The sequence below is a fragment of the Globicephala melas genome, chromosome 7 (genome assembly GCF_963455315.2).
Source record: "Globicephala melas chromosome 7, mGloMel1.2, whole genome shotgun sequence".
In the NCBI taxonomy this organism is placed as follows: Eukaryota; Metazoa; Chordata; class Mammalia; order Artiodactyla; family Delphinidae; genus Globicephala; species Globicephala melas.
The window spans coordinates 679168-701131 of record NC_083320.1 but is presented as its reverse complement, the minus strand read 5'-3'; the positions used below and the strand labels follow the sequence as shown (position 1 = coordinate 701131).

The following is a 21964-nucleotide window of genomic DNA, read 5'->3' as shown; positions in this document are numbered from 1 at the left end:
CCCCTGTTCTGGGCCAAGCTCCAATTTTCACACGAGTCTGCCATTCCGTCAGCCACCCTGATTCATCGGACCAGCAGAGGCCAGGACCAGATCTGGGTGATTTGCTGCCCACAGGACTCCAGGCAGCAAGATGGGGTTCAGCCCCAGGTCCCAGGTGCAGCCGGCTGTGCAGGATCCCAGAGAGGCCAGGAGTGGTCCAAGGCCAGGCCACCGTCCATCCTGACGCACGAACGCCTGCGGACCGCCCTGCTGATCTTGGATGCCATCACCAGTGACTACAGAGGCCGTAAATTGGCCCAGAAAGCAACTCCCATTAGGCTGACAAGCTCACCCTGCTTTTGCGCAAACCTTCCCAGCTCTACACTGAAAATCTGGTATGCTGGGAATCGCCCAGTCACAGGCAGACTGCGAGGGTTGAGCCCCTGCCCCGCCGTGGAGAGACGTCCTGTGATCCCTCTCCCCACATGCAGACGTGTGACCTGAGGGGACGCAGGCCTCTCAGGTTAGGATCTGTTCAACTTGATTCGGATTGCCTGTCCCGCCGGTTTGGTTAAGGCCTAAGGGCCGTGTCTCTGACCGTTTGTGGTCTCAGTCATCACACACAACAGAACCCAAGGCCCAGTATGAATTCGTGTCATGAGACAAACAAGGTTGTGCCGTCGTGAATTTACCTGCAGGGAGGGCGGGGCCCACACCTGGGCGGCAGGCACAGTAGAGCAGTTTGTGACCGGAGTGTCCCGTGGTTTTTCCACTTTCATAGCTCGCAGACAGGGATGCAAACCCAGCGCAGGTCAGGTGGGCAGCTGCACTGCTGCCCGACTCAGGTGGGCCGTGAGGGCTTTGCCAGGCACTGGATCTAGGGGCGCAAAGCAGTCACCTACCCCCGGCTCCCCCGGGGGCTGAGGTGGTCCTGCCCAGGTGTGGGTTGAATACTCCTCAGCCACAAAGCCAGTGTGCCCGTCCTGGCCCCGTTAATCACCTCCTCCCCTAGCCACCCTCTGCTCACAGCCAGACCTTTCACCAGGAGGGCTCAGGTGCAAAAGCAACAGGCATTTGTGTAACATGTACAGACACCGTTACATCCCCCACAGGGGCCCCCATGGACCACCGCTGATGACAACACGCAGAGTCCTCAACCAAGTGACCGTGTCTCCAGGACCTGGAATTCCGCCATCCAACAGAAAGTGAAATTCGAATCCTGCAGCCCCTGTATGGGGGCTGCCCCTGGGGGCGCACCTACCAGGCTAGGCAGGGCTGCTGTCAGGGAGAGGGATGCCTCACGGTGCCAGGAACGGTCCGGGCAGGTCCCTGTCTTCAAAGGAGGGCTGTGTAACCCGGTACCCACACCCCCCTTAGTCCTGGCCACCACCCAGAGGCCAGCCAAGGGGAGCTGAACCCCTCCTGGGGCCACGTTTGGTGAGCAAACAGCCCGGCCAGGGTGCGAGGACCCGGGCAGGCAAGGCCACAGGGGCAGAAGGCTTTCGGGATGATTTCAAGGAGGCTGCTCCAGGGCTCGTGACACCAGGTGCCCTCAGAGGATGGGGAACACAGAACGCTCGTCGCACACCTGACTCTAAGCACTGCGGGGGCCTTTGAGACCCCAGCCCTCCGCTGCCACACACAAATGGTCCAGGGAGTCGACGGTGGCAGTGCCGTGGCCAGAGGGGGCTGATGAGGCTGGAAGGGCAGCACCGTGACGGCAAAGTATCAGCAGCAGTGAGACCCCATGGAGGGCCTGGGAGGGGTCAGAGGTGGCTCGCGAGGCCGGCTTCTGTGGACACAGGCCTGGAGTGTGGCAGTGGGTTTTGCGCCCCTAACGCAGAGCCCTTTCTTTCGCTGGGTCATGGTGGTGGCTGCATTGCCATCTCTGGTACGCGGAGGGACACAGGGGCATCCCCGTCAGTCCCATCAGAGAAAGCCCCACCCTGGACACCTGCCCGAGGGACCCAGACCGTGCGACCATCAGCTGCAGTCTGTTCCCGAAGATGGGCGCCCTTAGTTGGCCGGGCTGGGTGGGCTCCGTCCGGTGGCAGCGCCGGCTTTTTCTGCGGAGGGTCTGGTTGTGAACCTCTGCGCATCGTGGCCGTGAGGGCTCGGAGCAGAGGCGTGGGCGCATGTGGGTTCCCGCAAAGCGCGGCCCACGGAGCCCCACCCAGCCTCGTCTGCGTGACCTGGGAGCTGCGAGTGTGATTTGTGTTTTTAAAGGGCTGTGAAAACAAAAACAAAAGGGGCAAAGAGGCATATGCGAGGAGCCCGTATATGGTCCACGGCGTGAAAAGTGTTTACCATCTGGCCCTTCAGCCGGCAGTCCGCTGACCCTCCAGCAGACCCTTAGCAGCCCCCGCAGGTCAGTACAAACCTGGGCGTCCCTCAGAGCTCCTTCCGTGGCCGGGTTGCAGGGGAAGCCGGTACTTACAGTTCTGCCCACGCGCAGGCTGACCCGGCGCCACTTCCGGAGTGGGCGCTGGAGCCGGACAGCCGCTGCCCCCCAGTGGACACCATGGGGCCCAGCTTAGCTGGGCCATCGGCGAACCAGGCTGGCTCTTAGGGCCCCTCTGGGACCCGAGGTCCCGCTCGGCCAGGGCTGCGCTCCGGGTGCCGGGGCGTTAGCTGAGCCCCCCCGAGGGCCGCTGCTGCTGTTTCACGTAAAACCGAGACGGCTCGTGGCACAGGGACCTCTCCCTTTGGCCACCGACCCAGCTGGGCCCTTCCCTTGCTAGTGCTCAAGTTCAAGTCCGCGCGCCCCAGTGGGGATATTGGGCAGAGAGTCACAGGCCCCGCAGATCACACTCAGCTCCTACGAGCTGTCCCGGGGAGCGGGCAGGGCCCCAATTTGTAAACAGGGTGCAGTGGGCCCTGCCTCGGGCAGGGGGCGCTGCTGGGCAAGGACAGGCCTCCGGCTCCGGCTCCGGCTCGGGCTCCGCGTGGCTCCTGGACGCCGAGTCCTTTCTGCTGCAGGGCCTGCGGGCGGGGTCTGTGCTGCCCTGCCCTCTCCACGTGCAGGGCCCCTGGAAGGAGAGCCCAGCCACTTCCCGGACGGACGTGCAGGCAGCGATCACTCGTTCAGACACAGAGGCCACGTGGCCCAGATCCACCCACAGGGCCCCTGAAGCTTCCCGTCCCCACTGCAAACCCGTCTAAACGCCAGGAGTCGAGTTTGGGCATCTTCTCTTCCTACGGGAGCGCAGGAGAGTGGAGGGGCCGCGGGCAGAGCAGAGGCCAGCTCCCGCTTTAGCCTTTAGCCCCTCTTTCCCGCACCCCTGCACTCCTGGGCCCTCCCTGCTCCCAGAGGCCCACGGTCAGGAGCGCCTACCTGCCACCTTCCTCCTGCCTGCCTTCCTTCCTTTTCTTTCCTTTTCGTTTCTCTGCTTTCTTTCTCTTCCGTCTTCATCACTGAGGTATAATTCACTTACTGTGCAGTTCACCCTCTTACAATTCAATGGCTTTTCACATACTTACAGAACTGTACATCATCACCACAGTCACCCTGGGAACATTTCCCTCACCCCAGAAGAAGCCCTTCGCCCCTGAGTGACCATCCTCCGCCTTTTCCAGCACACCCCTGACCTAGGCAATGACTAAACTACTTTGTTTCTTTGGATTTGCCTGTTCTGCGTGTTTCATGTAAGTGGAGTCATAGTGTTTTGTGACTGGCTTCTTTCACTTAAAATGATGTTTTCAAAGCTCACTCGTGTTGTGGCCTGTGTCAGTACATCATTTCTTTTATTTGCCAAAAAATTCCATTTATTTTTATAACGTATCCACTCCTTAGTTGATGCAGATGAGGCTTGCTTACTCCCTTTGGCTATTATGAACAATATTGTTGTGGACGTCTGTGTACAGTACATCCTTGTGTGTGGACATGTTCTCAGTTCTCTTGGGTGTCTATGGGTATATATCTAGGCATGGAATTGCTGGTGCATATAGTTATTCTGTATTTAACCATGTGAGGAGCTGACACTGTCTGTTTTCCAGAGTGGCCACACATCTTGCGTTCCACCAGCGGTGTAGGAGCGTTCCCGTTTCTTCACATCCTCGCAAACAGTTGTTATTATCTCCTTTTTCCACGATGGCCATCCTAGTGGGTGTGAAGTGTTATCTCACTGTGGTTTTGATTTTCATCTCCCGGACAGCGATGCTGAGCGTCTTTTCATGTGCTTATTTGCTGCTGCGTATCTTCTTTGGTGAGGTGCCTGTTAAGGCCTGTGGCCCGGTTTTTGACAAGGTTGGTGGTTCTCTTATCGCTGAGTGTTAAAAGCTCTCTGTGTACTTTGCATAACCGTCTTTATCGTATTAGCAAACAGTTTCCCCAGGTCTGTGGCCTTCCTTCTCATTCTCTTGGTATTATCTTTCACAGAGCAGAGGTTTTTGTCTCCTTTTCTTACTGCATTAGCTAGAACAAATGCTGAAGACGGTGGTGAGAGGGACATCCTTGCCTTCTACCTCATCTTAGTGGGAAAGCATCTAGTTTCTCACCATTGAGTATGATGTTACCTGTAGGTGGTGTTTTTTTTTAACCTCTTTATTGGAGTATAATTGCTTTACAATGGTGTGTTAATTTCTGCTTTATAACAAAGTGAATCAGCTATGCATATACATATGTTCCCATATCTCTTCCCTCTTGTATCTCCCTCCCACCCTCCCTAATCCCACCCCTCTAGGTGGTCACAAAGCACCGAGCTGATCTCCCTGTGCTATGCGGCTGCTTCCCACTAGCTATCTACCTTACGTTTGGTAGTGTCTATATGTCCATGCCTCTCTCTCGCTTTGTCCCAGCTTCCCCTTCCCCCTCCCCGTGTCCTTAAGTCCATTCTCTAGTAGGTCTGCGTCTTTATTCCCATCGTGCCCCTGGGTTCTTCATAACTACCCGTAGGTTTTTTGTAGATATTCTGTATCCCCCTCTGTTCCTAGATTACTGGAAGTCTTTATCATGAATGGGCGTTGGATTTCGTCAAATGCTTTTCATGCATCTGTTGACATGATCATGTGATTTTTCTTCTTTATTTAGCCTCTTGATGTGATGGATTACATCAATTGGCTGTTGAATGTTGAGCCAGGCTTGCGTAGCTGAGATAAATCCCACTTGGTTGTGGTATACAATTCTTTTTATACGTTGTTGGATTTGATTTGCTAATAATTTGTTGAGGATTTTTGTATCTATGTTCATGAGCACTATTGGTCTGTAGTTTTCTTTTCTTGTAATGTCTTTGTCTGGTTTTGGTATTAGGGTGATGCTGGCCTCATAGAATGAGTTAGGAAGTATTCCCTCTGCTTCTATCCTCTGAAAGAGATTGTAGAGAATTGGTATAACTTCTTAAGTGCGGTAGAATTCACCAGTGAACCTGTCTGGCCTGGTGCTTTCTGTTTTGGAAGATTATTAATTATTGATTCAGTTTCTTTAATAGATATAGGCCTATTCAGATTGTCTATTTCTTCTTGTGTGAGTTTTGGCATATTGTGTCTTTCAAGGAATCGGTCCATTTTGTCTAGGTAATCAAATTTATGGTCATAGATTTTTTTCATATTATCTCTTTATTATCCTTTTAACAACCACGGTATCTGTACTGATGTTCCCTTTCACATTTCTGATGTCAGTAATTTGTGTCCTCTTTTTGTCATAGATAGCCTGGCTGTCAATTTTCTTGATCTTTTCAAAGAGCCAGCTTTTGTTATGTTGATTTTTTTATTGATTACCTATTTTCAATTTCATTTTTTTTTCTTGAATTCTTCTTATTTCTTTTATTCCACTTACTTTGCATTTACTCTGCTCTTCTTTACTAGTTTCCTGTGGTGGAAGCTTAGATTATTGCTTTTAGATTTTTCTTCTTTTCTAATACATGCATTCAGTGCTATCAATTTCCCTCTAGGCGGTGCTTTCACTGCATCCACAATTTTGGATAAGTTGTGCTTTAATTTTCATTTAGTTCAAATATTTTTAAATTTCTCTTGACATTCCTCTTTGGCCCATGTGTTATTTAGAAGTGTGTTGTGTAACCACTATGTAATTGGGGATTTTCCAGTTATCTTCACTAGTTACCATCTGTCACCTAGTTACCGTCTGTCGCCACACCAAGTCATTACGATATTATTGACTATATACCCCATGCTGATTTCTAGTGTGGTCTGAGAGCAAATATCGTATGATTTCTATGCTTTTTAATTTCTTAAGGTGCGTCCTATGGCCCAGAATGTGGTCTGTCTTGGTGAGTGTTCCTTATGAGCTTGAGAAGAATGTGTTTTCGGCTGTTGTTGGGTGAGGTGGTATTTCGATTATATCTAGCTGTTTGATGGTGGTGTTGAGTTGGGTTATGTCCTTTCTGATTTTCTGCCTGCGGGATCTGTCCATTTCTGGTAGAGGACTACTGAAGTCTCCGACCGTAACGGTGGACTTGTCCATTTCTGCTTGTAGTTCTGTCAGCTGTTGCCTCATGTAGTTCAATGCTGTGTCAGGTGTATACACACTAAGGATTGTCTTGACATCTTGGAGAACTGATCCCTTTATCATTATGAAATGACCTTCTTTACCCTTGATAATATCCTTGGTTTGAAGTCGGCTCTGTTTGAAATTAATATAGCAACTCTTGCTTTCTTTTTTTTTTTCTTTTTTTTTTCGGTACGCGGGCCTCTCACTGCCGTGGCCTCTCCCATTGCGGAGCACAGGCTCCAGACGCGCAGGCTCGGCGGCCATGGCTCACGGGCCCAGCCGCTCCGCGGCACGCGGGATCCTCCCGGACCGGGGCACGAACCCGTGTCCCCTGCATCGGCAGGCGGACCCTCAACCACTGCGCCACCAGGGAAGCCCTTGCTTTCTTTTGATTAGTGTTAGCGTGATATGTCTTCCCCCATCCATTTACCTTTCATCTATATGCGTCTTTATATTTAAAGTGAGTCTCTTGTAGGCAGCTTATAGGTGGGTCTTGTGTTTTGATCCACTCTGACAATCTCTGTCTTTCCATTGGCGCATTTAGACGATTGATGTTCAGAGTGATTACTGATATGGTTGGATTAATGTCTACAACACTTGTGACTGTTTTCCATTTGTTGCCTTTGCTCTTTGTTCCTCCTTTTGTCTTCCGCTCTTTTCTGGCTCTTGGTTTCTTAGTTGAATTATGACTGACCTAGTCGCCGTCTGTCGCCACACAAGTTATTACAGTCCCCATGCTGTACATTCCATCCTGTGACGCATTATTTTGCAGCTGAAGTTTGTACCTCCTCTGAGTGTCCCTCACCCGTTTCACTCACTGTCCCACCCCTCCTCCCCTCTGGCAACCACCTGTTTGTTCCCTACGAGTTCTGATTTGTTATGTTCGTTCATTTGTTTGTTTTTTAGATTCCACATATAAGGAAAATCATACAGTATTTGTCTTTCTCTGACTTACTTCACTTAGCATAATACCCTCTAGGTCCATCCATGTTGTCACAAATGGCAAGATTTCATTCTTTTTTATGGCTGAGTAATATTCCATTATATATATATGTATACACACACACACACACACACACACACATACATATACATATATATCCCACTTCTTCTTTATCCATTCATCTATCAATGGACACTAAGTTTGCTTCCATGTCTTGCCTATTGTAAATACTGCAGCTGTGAACATAGGGGTGTATATATCTTTTCAAATTAGTGTTTTTGTTTTCTTTGGGAAAATATCCAGAAGTGGAATTGCTGGTGGTTCTATTTTTAATTTTTTGAGGACCCTCCATACTGTTCTCCATAGTGGCTGCACCAATTTACACTCCCCCCAACAGTGCACAAGGGTTCCCTTTTCTCCACACCCTCACCAACATTTTTTATTTGTGTTTTTGACAATAGCCATTCCGATGCGTGTGAGGTGATACCTCATTGTGGTTTTAATTTGAGTTTCTTTGATGATGTGAAGTTGAACATCTTTTCATGTGTCTGTTGGCCATCTGTATGTCTTCTTTGGAAAAAAATCTATTCAGGTTCTCTGCCCATTTTTAATCTTTTTTGTTTGTTTGAGTTTTTTTAATGTTGAGTTGTATGAGATCTTTGTATATTTAGGATACTAACCCCTTCTTGGATATATAATTTGAAAATATCTTCTCCCATTTAGTAAGCTGCCTTTTCATTCTGTTGATAGTTTCTTTTGCTGCGCAAAAGCTTTTTAGTTTAAGTCCCATTTGTTTATTTTTGCTTTTGTTTCCCTTGCCTGAGAAGACAGATCCAAAAAAAAAATTTCTAAAACTGATGTCAAAAAGTGTACCGCCAGTGTTTTCTTCTAGGAGTTTTATGGTTTCAGGTCTTTTTTTTTGGGGGGGGGGGGCTGTGTTGGGTCTTCGTTGCTGCACGTGGGCTTTCTCTAGTTGCAGCGAGCGGGGGCTACTCTTCGTTGCAGTGCGAAGGCTTCTCATTGCGGTGGCTTCTCTTGTTGTGGAGCATGGGCTCTAGGAGCTCGGGCTTCAGTAGTTGTGGCATGCAGGCTCAGTAGTTGTGGCTCAGGAGCTCCAGAGTGCAGGCTCAGTAGTTGTGGCACACGGGCTTAGTTGCTCCGTGGCTTGTGGCATCTTCCCGGACCAGGGCTCGGACCCATGTCCCCTGCATTGGCAGGCGGATTCTTTTTTTTTTTTTTTGCGGTACGTGGGCCTCTCACTGTTGTGGCCTCTCCCGTTGCAGAGCACAGGCTCCAGACGCGCAGGCTCAGCGGCCATGGCTCACGGGCCTAGCCGCTCCGCGGCATGTGGGATCTCCCCAGCCTGGGGAGATTTCTCATCTATATCATTTTCCTTCTCTCTGAAGAACTTCTTTTAACATACCTTGAAAAGCATGTCTACTGGCAAGAAATTTCCTCAATTTTTGTTTGTCTGCGAAAGCCTTTATTTCTTCTTCACTAAGGATTATCTTCACTGAGGATAATTTTGCAGGGTACAGAATTCTAGGTTGGTGGGTTTTTTCTCTCAACATTTTAAATATTTCATTCCACTCTCTTCTTGCTTGCACTGTTTCTGAGGAATAGTCAGGTATAATTCTTATCTTTGCTCCTCTATAGGTAAGGTGTTTTTTCCCCTCTGGCTTCTTTCAAGATTTTTTCTTTATCTTTGATTTTTCCATGATTTGAAAATGATATGCCTAGGAGATCTGAGCACCTCTCCTTCTTGGTATTCTCTGAGCTTCCTAGATCTGTGGTTTGTGGTCTAATATTAATTTGAGGAAATTCTCAGTTATTACTGTTTCAAATATTGCTTCTCTTCCTTTCCCTCTTTCTTCTCCTTCTGGAATTCTCACTACATGTATGTTTCTCCTTTTATAGTTGTCCAGCAGTCCTTGGATAATTTATTCTGTGTTTCTTTTTCTTTCAGTCTTTATTCTCTTTGCTTTTCAGTTTTGAAGGTTTCTGTTGAAATATCCTCAGGGTCAGAGATTCTTTCCTCAGCTGTAACCAGTCTACTAATAAGCCCATCAGAGTCTTTCTTTACTTCTTTTACAGTGCTTTTTATATCTAGCATTTCTTTTTGTTGTTTCATAGGGTTTCCATCTCTCTGATTACATTGCCCATCTGTTCTTGCATGCCGTCTACTTTATCATTAGATCTCTTAGCATATTACTCAGAGTTGTTTTAAATTCCCAGTCTGATAATTCCAGCCTCCCGTCATGTCTGGTTCTGATATTTGCTGTGTCTCTTCAAACTGTGTCTCCTACCTTTTATTCTGCCTTGTAATTTTTTCTTGGGTAAAAGGAACTGCTATAAATAGACCTCTAGTAATGCGGTGGTAAAATGTGGCCATAAATTTGCTCCTAAGTTCTGCTTTCACCATACCTTCACGTATTGTTGCTAAATAACACTTTTGTTATCTTTCTGTCCAAAGTTATTTATATTTCCTAATTTCCATATACATAGGAATTTTCTACCTTTTGGGGGTTATGATTTTCAGTGTAATTGCACTGTGGCCAGAGAACAAACTCTATACTTTTTGCAGTCATTTGAAATTTGTTTACACTTGCTATGTGGTCAGTATATGGTAAATTTTAATGTTATATTTGTGTTATATATTAGGTCAATTATTATTTACATTGTTCAAATTTTCCATATTCTGACAGATTATTTTTGTCTGCCTAGTGTATATTTTACTAGCAAAGATGTGTTGAAATGTCCCACCATGATTATGAATTGACCTATTTTCTTTTTTTTGAATTTTATTGCATTTATTTTTTTATACAGCAGGTTATTAGTTATCCATTTTATACATATTAGTGTATATATGTCAATCCCAATCTCCCAGTTCATCGCACAAATTGACCTATTTTCTTTTGTCAGTTTTTCACCTTTATATGTTGAGCCTTTCTTATTAGGTATATAAAAATACAAAATCGTTATATCTTTCTTTATTATTATGAAGTAACCCTATTTATCTCTAACAATACTTACTACCTTATGGTCTAGTTTCCCTGAAAACAATATAACTATACCGGGTTTCCTTTGCTTAGCATTTGAATGGTATTATATATAGTATTTTAACGTTTTATTTATTGATTAATTTATAGTATATATTTTAACTGGAACATCATATCCATTTAATGAATCATTGAGGTACTTGTGTTTCAGTCTATCTTCTTGTGCTGTTTGTTCCACTGCTTTATATTTCCTTTTTTTCTCCTTTCTTGCCATCTTTTATGTCAAATACTGTAATCATCCCATCTTATCCCCCCATCAGTTAGGACTATCTACACTATTTCTGTTCTTTCAGTGATTATCCTAGACAGTACGATATGTGCTTTTAATTATCAATGTTCACTAATAAGTTTATTAATGCCATTGTCCTTCTCTTGGAAAATACAGTGGCCTTGAATCACATTAACATGATTTATACTCTCCCAACTTACAGGCTATTATCGTCATGGATTTTAATTCTCTGTTTTCAAGCACAGTTCCACAAAGCATTATTTATGTGGTCAATGTTCATGTAGATTTATTCTCAAGCCTTCTGCTTTAGTCTGCTTGGGTTGCTGTAACAAAAATGCCATAGACCAGGTGGTTTAAACAGCAACAACAAAAAAAGATGTTTATTTCTCACAGTTCTGAAGCCTGGGAAGTCCAAGGTCAAGGGGTCAGCAGATCTAGAGTAGATGGTGAAGAACCACTCCCTGATTCATAGACGGCCATCTTCTCGCTGCGTTCTCACATGTCAGAAGAAGCAAGGGAGCTCCCTGCAGTCTCGTTTTTAAGGTCACTAAACTCATTCATGAGGGCTCCACCCTCATGAGCTAATCACCTCCCAAAGGCTCCACTTCCAAATACCATCACCCTGAGGAGTAGGTTTCAACGTATGAATTGAGGGGAGGGGGCACAAACATTCAGCCCATAACAACTTCTTTGTCCTTTTTTCCTTTTTTAAAAAAAATGTTTATTTATTTTCTTATTAGTCATCCATTTTATACCCATCAGTGTATACATGTCAATCCCAATCTCCCACTTCATCACACCACCACCACCACGCCCCGCCGCTTACCCCCTTGGTGTCCATACGTTTGTTCTCTACATCTGTGTCTCCATTTCTGCCCTGAAAACTGGATCATCTGTACCATTTTCTAGGTTCCACATATATGCCTTAACATACGATATTTGTTTTTCTCTTTCTGACTTACTTCACTCTGTATGACAGTCTCTAGATACATCCATGTCTCTACAATGACCCAATTTCGTTCCTTTTTATGGTTGAGTAATATTCCATTGTATATATGGACCACATCTTCTTTATCCATTCGTCTGTCGATGGGCATTTAGGTTGCTTCCATGACCTAGCTATTGTAAATAGTGCTGCAATGAACATCGGGGTGCATGTGTCTTTTTGAATTATGGTTTTCTCTGGGTATATGCCCAGTAATGGGATTGCTGGGTCATATGGTAGTTCTATTTTTAGTTTTTTAAGGAACCTCCGTACTGTTCTCCATAGTGGCTGTATCAATTTACATTCCCACCAACAGTGCAAGAGGGTTCCCTTTTCTCCACGCCCTCTCCAGCATTTGTTGTTTGTAGATTTTCTGATGATGCCCATTCTAACTGGTGTGAGGTGTTACCTCATTGGAGTTTTGATTTGCATTTCTCTAATAATTAGTGATGTTGAGCAGCTTTTCATGTGCTTCTTGGCATCTGTATGTCTTCTTTGGAGAAATGCCTATTTAGGTCTTCTGCCCATTTTTGGATTGGGGTGTTTGTTTTTTTAATATTGAGCTGTATGAGCTGTTTGTATATTTTGGAGATTAATCCTTTGGCCAATGATTCATTTGCAAATATTTTCTCCCATTCTGAGAGTTGTCTTTTCGTCTTGTTTATGGTTTCCTTTGCTGTGCAAAAGCTTTGAAGTTTCATTAGGTCCCATTTGTTTATTTTTGTTTTTATTTCCATTACTCTAGGAGGTGGAGCAAAACATATCTTGCTGTGATTTATGTCAAAGAGTGTTCTTCCTATGTTTTCCTCTAAGAGTTTTATAGTGCCTGGTCTTACATTTAGGTGTCTAATCCATTTTGAGTTTATTTTTGTGTATGATGTTAGGGAGTGTTCTAATTTCATTCTTTTACATGTAGCTGTCCAGTTTTCCCAGCATCACTTATTGAAGAGACTGTCTTTTCTCTATTGTATATCCTTGCCTCCTTTGTCATAGGTTAACCATAGGTGCGTGGGTTTATCTCTGGGCTTTCTATCCTGTTCCATTGATCTATGTTTCTGTTTTGGGGCCAGTACCATATTGTCTTGATTACTGTAGCTTTGTAGTATAGTCTGAAGTCAGGGAGTCTGATCCCTTCAGGTCTGTTTTTTTTCCCTCAAGACTGCTTTGGCTATTCAGGGTCTTTTGTGTCTCCATACAAATTTTAAGATGATTTGTTCTAGTTTCGTAAAAAATGCCATTGGTAATTTTATAGGGATTGCATTGAATCTGTAGATTGCTTTGGTCATTTTCACAATATTGATTCTTCCAATCCAAGAACATGGTATATCTCTCCATCTGTTGGTATCATCTTTAATTTCTTTCATCAGTGTCTTACAGTTTTCGGCATACCGGTCTTTTGTCTCCCTAGGTAGGTTTATTCCTAGGTATTTTATTCTTTTTGTTGCAGTGGTAAATGGGAGTGTTTCCTTAATTTCTCTTTCAGATTTTTCATCATTAGTGTATAGGAAAGCAAGAGATTTCTGTGCATTAATTTCGTATCCTGCAATTTTACCAAATTCATTGATTAGCTCCAGTAGTTTTCTGGTGGCATCTTTAGGATTCTCTATGTATAGTATCACGTCATCTGCGAACAGTGACAGTTTTACTTCTTTTCTGATTTGTATTCCTTTTATTTCTTTTTCTTCTCTGATTGCCGTGGCTAGGACTTCCAAAACTATGTTGAATAATAGTGGTGAGAGTGGACATCCTTGTCTTTTTCCTGATCTTAGAGGAAATGCTTTGAGTTTTTCACCATTGAGAATGATGTTTGCTGTGGGTTTGTCGTATATGGCCTTTATGATGTTGAGGTAGGTTCCCTCTATGCCCACTTTCTGGAGAGTTTTTATCATAAATGGGTGTTGAATTTTGTCAAAAGCTTTTTATGCCTCTGTTGAGATGATCATATGGTTTTTATCCTTCGGTTTGTTAATATGGTGTATCCCGTGGATTGATTTGCACATATTGAAGAATCCTTGCATCTCTGGGATAAACCCCACTTGATCATGGTGTATGATCCTTTTAATGTGATGTTGGATTCTGTTTGCTAGTATTTTGTTGAGGATCTTTGCATCTATATTCGTCAGTGATGTTGGTCTGTAATTTTCTTTTTATGTAGTGCCTTTGTCTGGTTTTGGTATCAGGGTGATGGTGGCCTCATAACAACTTCTTTGTCCTTTTTTCCTTTTAGTGTGGGTCAGCTGTAAGACCACACCAGTCCCAGTCCCATTAGAATTTCTTTAATAGGGGTCTGCTATTTATTTAGTTAGTTAGTTAGTTATTATTTGTATGGATTTTCTCTGTTTGGCCTTCAGCAGTAATGGATATTCTATCTCAGTATAAAACTTTATGTTGGCAGTTTATGTATCTGTCAGCACATTGAATATATAATTCCACTGTTTTTCTTGCTCCCATTGTTGCTTATGAGAAGTCAGCAGTCAGTTTACCTGTAATGCCTTTAATGGTAATTTATCTGTTTTCTCCTTTTAAGATTGTCTCCTTGTCATTGACTTTCTGCATTTCCAGCGTTTATTTTCTATAGCTTTGTTTTTGTTTTTTCCAGGTAGGGAATCACTGGGATTATTGAATATGCAATCTGATGTCTTTCAGCAGTTCTGGAAATTTCCCAACTATTGCATTTGTATCTCTTTGCCTTCTGTTGCTCCATGTCATACATTTGGCCGTCTTACTGCTTCCCATAGTCCTGATCTTTTCTTCATTTTCCACCTTTTTGTCTCTGTTCTAAATTGTAGATCTTTCCTTCTGAGCTGTCTTCTAGTTCCAGTTAACTCACTCTTTCTTTAGTTCCATCGGACCTGCTCTTAAATGTCTAATTTAAACAGAAATTCTCTTAATTTCTGTTATTTGGTTTTAGTGCTAGAATTTCTACTTAGTTCTTTTAAATGGGTTTAAAAAATAATTTCCAATCCTGATTTTTTTTTTTTTTTTTTTTGTGGTACACGGGCCTCTCACTGCTGTGGCCTCTCCCGTTGCGGAGCACAGGCTCCAGACACGCAGGCCCAGCGGCCATGGCTCACGGGCCCAGCCGCTCTGCGGCATGTGGGATCCTCCCGGACCGGGGCACGAACCCGCGTCCCCTGCATCGGCAGGCGGACTCTCAACCACTGCGCCACCAGGGAAGCCCCCCTGATGATTTTTTAATAAAATTTTGTATTGTGGAAAATATACATAATATAAAATTGACCATCTTAACCATGTTTACGTGTAAATTCAGTGTCATTAAGGACATTCATGTTGTGTAGCCATCACCACCATACATCTCCAGAACTCTTTTCATCTTGCAAAACTGAAAGTCTATATCCATTAAACACTACTTTGCCCATTCCCCTTCCCCTTGGCAACCACCATTCTACTTTCTGTCTTTATGATTTTTGACTACTCCAGGTACCTCATATAAGTGAAATCACACAGCGTGTGTCCCTTTGTGACTGGCTGTTTCACTTTGCATAACGTCTTCAAGGTTCGTCCATGTTGTAGCCTGTGTCAGAATTCCCTTCCGTTTTTAATAATATTCCATTACGTACATATATCCTATTTTGCTTATTCATTCCTGCCTTGATGGAACTTTGGTTATTTCCGCCTTTCAGCTGTTGTGAATAATGCTGCTATGAACATGGGTATACAAATATCTTTTCAAGACCCTGCATTTAATTCTTTTTGGTATTGTTGTGGATTAAATTGTGTCCCCTCAAAATTTATATGCTGAAGTCCTAACCCCAAATGTGATTGTATTTGGAGATAGGATCTTTAGGGAGGTAATTGAGGTTAAATGAGGTCACAGGGGTGGGACCCTAATCCAATAAGAAGATGAAGAGACACCAGAAAGCTCTCTCCTTCCTCGTGTGCACACAGAGGAAAGGCCCTGTGAGGACAGAGCAAGAAGGCAGCCATCTGCACACCAGGAAGAGAGGCCTCACTAGAAAGCAGCCCTAGTGGCTCCTTGAGGACTTCTAGCCTCCAGGACTGTGGGTAAATACATTTCTGTTGTTTAAGCCACTCAGTCTGTGGCATTTTGTTATGGCAGCTCTATCAGACTAGTACAGATACATACCCAGCAGTAGAATTACTGGATCATGTGGTAATTCTATTTGTAGTTTTTTTGAGAAACTGCCTGCCTACTGTTTTCCACGGTGGCTGCACCATTTTACATTCCCACCAACAGTGCACATGGGTTCCAGTTTTGCTACATCCTCACCAATGCTTGTAATTTTCTGGCTTTTTAAAAAAAATAATAGCCATCCTGATCGGTGTAACATGGTGGCTCACTGTGGCTTTGATTTGCATTTCTAATGATTAGTGGCATTGAGTATATTTTCATTGGCTTGGTCATTTGTATGTCTTCTTTGGAAAAACGTTTATTCAAGCCCTTTTCCCATTTTTTTAATCAGATTGTTTGGCTTTTTGTTGTTGTTGAGTTGTAGGAGTTTACTATATATTCTGGCTATTAATCCCTTATTAAATATATGATTTGCAAATATTTTCTCCCATGTGTGGATGACCTTTTTACTCTGCTGAAGGTGTCTTTTGATGCACAAAAGGTTTTCATTTGGATGAACTCCAGTTTGTCTATATTTTCTTTCGTTGCCTGTGCCTTTGGTGTCATTGCCAAAGCCATTGTTGTGAAACTTTTGCCCTATGTTTTCCTATGAGTTTTATGTTTTTAGCTCTTATATTTAGGCCCTTGATCCATTTCAGTTAATTTTTGTAAATGGTGTTAGGTAAGGGTCTGACTTTATTCTTTCACATGTGGATATCCAGTTTTCCCAACACCATTTGTTGAAAAGACTGTCCTTTCTCCACTGAATGGTCTTAGCACCCTGGTTAAAAATCATCTGACCATATATGCAAGGGTTTCTTTCTGGGCTCTCTGTTCTATTCCATTGATCTATCTGTCTGCCTTTGTGCCAGTGCCACACTGTTTTGATTACTGTAGCTTTGGGATAAGATATGAAATCAGAAAGTGTAAGTCCTCCAGTGTTGTTCTTCTTTTTCAAGATTATTTTGGGTATTCTCTTGATGAAATTTTAAAGCTTGCATTTTATTTCTTTGAACATAGTAAACTTAGTTATTTTATAGTCTGTGTCTGATCATTCCAATATCTGATGTTTCTCTTATTTCTGCTTATTCCTGTCAGCAGTGTCTCACTTCCTTGTGTGCCTGGTCATCTTTGACTGTGTCCTGGAATTTGTATTTGAACAAATGTTTACAGGAATAACTTGAGGCCTAAGATGATACATCTTGCTCCAGGGAGGGTTTTTCTTTACTCCTGCCTGGAACCTAGGGGTTCCACCTTAATCTAAGTTCCAGGCTCAAAGTGCCTGGATGGCCCAGGTGAAGGGAAGGTGGAGTGTACATCTGCATAAGGACCACTTACTTTGGGTTCACCCTGATTATGAGGCAGGTCTTAGAGGTCCCAGCTTAATGTGGGGGTTATCAGGTTCCTTACCTTGAGCTAGCCCCGAGTTTTGGCATTTATCTCTTTCCCTCCATGAGGCTACAAAAATTATAGGTCTGTCGTACAGCTGTTGCTTCTGCCTCTGCAGATGCACTCACTCAGGGGGAAAGGAGCTTTGAGTACTGGGCTCACCTCCAGTCTCTTCTTGTCCAAGATTTAGAATTGAAATATGCCCCCTTCTTCACTCTTTGGTGCCTTTGAGAGGTCTATTGGGCTTCCCTGGTAGCACAGTGGTTAAGAATCCACCTGCCAATGTAGGGGGCACGGGTTTGAGCCCTGGTCCCGGAAGATCCCACATGCCGCGGAGCAACTAAGCCCTTGCGCCACAACTACTGAGCCTGCGCTCTAGAGCCCGTGAGCCACAACCACTGAAGCCCATGTGTCACAACTACTGAAGCCCGCGTGCCTAGAGCTCGTGCTCCGCAACAAGAGAAGCAACTGCAATGAGAAGCCCGTGCTCCGCAACAAAGAGTAGCCCCTGCTCTCAGCAACTAGAGAAAACCCGCACGCAGCAGCGAAGACCCAATGCAGCCAAAAATTAGATAAATAACCTTATAAAAAAAGAAGAAGAAAGGTGTATGTATCCGCCTTTTTGGTTGGTGTAGATTACAGAGCCTGCCCTCACCCGAAGGGTCATTTCTAAAAGCACGGGCTGACCACAGTCTTCCCAGGATAAATCGTGACGGTCTAGAGCCGACTCTGTGATCGTTAGTCCACTCAACCCTGCCCAGCACCCCGTGAGGCCAGAATGAGTGTTTGCTCCATCCTGCAGGTGGAAAGCCAGCGCACAGAGAGGCAAAGCCTGACGTGCCTGGTGGCTGCATAGCTGGAGAGTGGCAGGGTCAACGCTAGAACCAGTTGTGTCTGACCACAAGATGCCGCTCCACCTCCTGTGCTCAGGGGCCTTCTGGGGCTCCACTACCTGGGGTCCTGAGCACAGGTGCCCCACCTGGCCCTCGAGGCCCTCCCGGCCTCCCCTGTCCACAGTGGTCCCAGCCCATCCCCACCCCTGCTCGGCAAGCACGCCTCCTCCTCACCCTTCCAGACCTGGCTCAGAGGCTGGGACTGCCCTGCCCTCCTGCGGCCCCTGATGGGAGTCGGACCAAGGAGCTGGGGCCACTGGGCAGGTCTGAGCCCCCTACCGCACAAAGCCAGGGCCCACACTGGGGGATCCCCACCCCACGCTGGCAGCCCCGGGCCAGGCACTGTGCAGGGCACCGTGTACAGCAAACAGGTCAGAGCCTGTGCCCTGAGCCACGGCCTGTCTGGGAGGGGTTGGAGCAGGCCCAGGGATCCCAAATCAGGGACCAGGAACTGTCAGGCCATCCTGAAAATACCCTGCCCAAGGCTGGCTCAGCCCAGGGGGTGAGGCTGGGGAGGCCCCCATCTGGCCCCTCTCTGGCTTTCTGCCCCGACAGGTGAACAACAACGGGATCGTCTCCTTCCTGAAGGAGGTTTCTCAGTTCACCCCAGTGGCCTTCCCCATCGCCAAGGACCGCTGCGTGGTGGCGGCCTTCTGGGCGGACGTGGACAACCGGCGTGCAGGCGACGTGTACTACCGGGAGGCCACCGACGCAGCCACGCTGCGCAGGGCCACAGATGATGTCAGGCGCTACTTCCCCGAGCTCCCAGGCTTCTCTGCCACCTGGGTTTTCATAGTCACCTGGTACCGCGTCACCTTCTTCGGAGGCAGCTCCTCTTCCCCCGTGAGTGTTCTGTCCTGGGGAAGGGAGGACATCCATCTGGGGCCCAGGGTCTCCCTCCAGGGCCCCCTGCTTGCTGAGTGGGCCAGACGCAATCTCTGGGCTTCGTGCCCAGAGGGGACAGCTGGGCTCAGGGGGGAAGCCACTCGCCCACGGTCACAGGGCCAGGCTGGAGGGAGGATGGAGCCTGGGCCTCCTGGAAACCACCCACGTCCAGGGAAACGCCAGGTGCCCCAACACCGTCCTTCACTCCCTCGGGGGACGCAGACGGTCTGTGATAGAAGGTTTCCGTTTGGAACGGTTCAGTACTCAAAGGGTTAAATGGGAAGTTTATTGCGTTTAATACATTATTCCTTGATGACGCCAAACGGCCACAGCGCCCAGTCCAGAATAACCGACCACTTTAGCCAGCGTGGTCCGTGTGGCGGGCGGATCCCCAGTGAGGGCGGCATAGCGCTTCCGGCAGCAGATGCGTGAGCGGCACCTCCTGCGGCCAGGCCCGCGAGGGGTGCCGGGCCACAACCGCGTGGGACAGGGGGCGGCTCTCTAGAGAAGAGCACTGGGGAGCGGGCGGCCTTTCAGGACGGCGTGCCCACACATTCAATACACATTCCTTTAGGGGCACGTCTGGGGCAGGCAGTGTTCTGGGCTCTGGGGAGGCGGCCCCAGACAGAGAGCACAGGACATGACTCTCCCGCGGGGCGCACTCTAACAGGGGGGACACCAGCGACCACGTAACAGGGACGCCACGCCAGCAGGACGTGGGCTCTCCCTGATGCTGTGCAAGCCTGGGGGCCTGGCTCGGCCACGTGGGGGAGGTTTGGAGCTGGAGGGACTGGAGGGCTCAGCACAGCAGTTAGGGTGGGTGTGACCACACTGGGCTGAGGAGGAGAGGGAAGCCCCGAGGGCGGTGCCCGGTCTCCCATCGCAGGCACAGGGCGGGAGGGGTGGGCACAGGTGGCAGACGGGCTCGGTCCTAGATGTGCTGAGCGGAGCCCGGAGTCCCCAGCCGCGGCGGCTCAGGTGGGGACGGGGCGGGGAGGGACGTGCAGGTGGTGATGAACCCTGCAGCCCCCAAGAGGCCAAAGAGAAGCCAGCTTGTTGGCAGGTACCCTGCGAGAGTAACCGTCACTGCTGGGGCTGTAGCAGGAGTATGAGAGCAAATCAGGAAAGATGGGCTTTTTCTGTAAACATTACTACAAAGAAATTTCACGCCTGAACTTTTGTTCACACATAGCCCACTAACATTTTGTATGTTTTGTTTGTTTTTTCTTATCGCCAATTTGTAAGAAAAATGTCTTTTTAACAAAAAGTAGAGAAAAAGAATCTCCAGCCCCACCAGCAGGAGGCAACTCCTGTTCAACGTGTCCTATTGTGAATCGACCCACACGTTAAAAAATAAATAGAACCACCTGGAACGTGCTGTTTTGTGAGTGTTTCTTTCACTCAGCAGTATTGTGGGCACTTCCCTCATTCTTATATGTTCCTCTACATCATTGTTTATGTTATAATTTCACCTCTGCAGAGTCATTTTACCTGTTACTTCTCCGCCTGGGAGGAAGGAGGCGCCCAGGGCCCCTCCTGAGCAGACAGAGGAAACCTTAACGTTCTCCTCTTTTCAAACCCGGAGATGTCAGTTCCAAAATGATTACCTTGTGAGACGGGGAACCGGGATTCTGAGTTTGGAGTGGAAACCAGGCTGGGAGCTGGGAGATGGGGAAGCCCTCCCCTGGGGGCACCTGCAGGGGCAGGTCGATCAACAGAAAGTGATGGTTAAGCTTCGGGCATGTCCTCGTCCTCCTCAAGCGTCTGGGCCTCATAGCTCGCCAAGCCCCTCCGCTGGCCTTGCTGACCAGCCGCGGTCCGGCCCTCCCCACACCTTCCCACTGCTCGGGCCTTCCAGCCCTCACGCCCTCCTCGTCCTGAGTCCCAGCTCCTGAGCTTGCCTTCCTGCAGGAGACTGCTCGGTTCCCCTGCTGTCGTCTTTCACCGTGGACGCCCCCATGTGCGATGCCTGCGTGCCAGCCCGGCGTGGCGGCACTTGCGCTCCGGTGGGCCTGCTGCCTCCGTCACGGGGTGCCCCGAGGGGCGCTGCATCGCCCCCAGTGGTTTGTGAAATCATCCCGGCATGAGTTGCTAGAAGGGAGATTGCTGCCTGCGCAAGTCTGATTTCCCCTCAAAACTGCCCACTCGTAGTTGCATAAGCCGCATTCAGAAGCGCCTGTAGCCCTGCACCCCGGCCAAACGCACCGCTCCACAGGCGCGAAAGGAATGGCCCTGGTTTTTTCAGCTTTACGCATCTCTGATTTCTAGTAACGGGGAATCTTGGCCAGTTGTATTCCATCGTGATGTTTCTGTTCACACCCTTTGCCAATTTGTCTGTAATCTTTCTGTCCTTTTTCTTATCGATCCGTGGAAGTTCTACTTGAATTAAAGACATCATCAGTTTCTCTGCCGTGTGTGTTATAAACACACTTTTCCCTTCACTCGTTGCCATTCAGCTTGATCTCGTGACACTTTTTTATATCCGGAAGTTCTTGTAGTCAAATGTATAAACCTCCTTTGTGGTTTCTGCAGTTTTAACAAATGTCAGGCTTAAAAGTCCTTCCCTAGACGTTCTACATATTCGCCTACGTTTTCCTCTAGGCCAACGACAGCCTCATTTACAACCTTACTCGTTTCGGGATTTATTTGCATAAGAGATATAAAGCTCCAATTTAATTGTTTTTCAGAGCTTCCTATTTGTCCCACGATCATTTCTTAAACAATCTCACCCTTTGTCCATTCTGAAATAGCACCTCTTATGTGTACACTGCCCACTAATATTTTCATGGAGGATTTTCCATGAAAACCAAAAAACTTAGCGATTGAAAACTGCCTTTCCTTCTTTCCCCTTTTTCTCCTTTTACTTTTCTGTTCATCTCACATGAGATGATTTTGTGGATTTGGCCAGGTAGTCATGAACCGTCTGTGCCCCCAGACCCACAGAGGAAACTGTCTGCTCCTGGCGTCCGTGGCCTCCACAGCCCCTCAGTGGGCTTCACTCGCTCACCAGGCATCAGATAATACTGGGGAGGGCAGGCGTTGGGGACACAGCGGAGGATGGAGG

At 46.9% G+C, this 21964-nt stretch overlaps 1 protein-coding gene across 10 annotated transcripts in view; it reads left to right on the top strand.

Moving 5' to 3' along the window:
* Positions 1-21964, top strand: part of SNED1 (sushi, nidogen and EGF like domains 1) — a 93004-nt gene that overhangs the window by 12911 nt on the left and 58129 nt on the right. For all 10 annotated transcript variants that reach the window (XM_060301563.1, XM_070045872.1, XM_070045870.1 and 7 more), the window contains exon 2: positions 18571-18858. In XM_060301563.1, coding sequence (XP_060157546.1) covers positions 18571-18858 — 288 coding nt within the window. The remainder of the gene's footprint in view (positions 1-18570; positions 18859-21964) is intronic.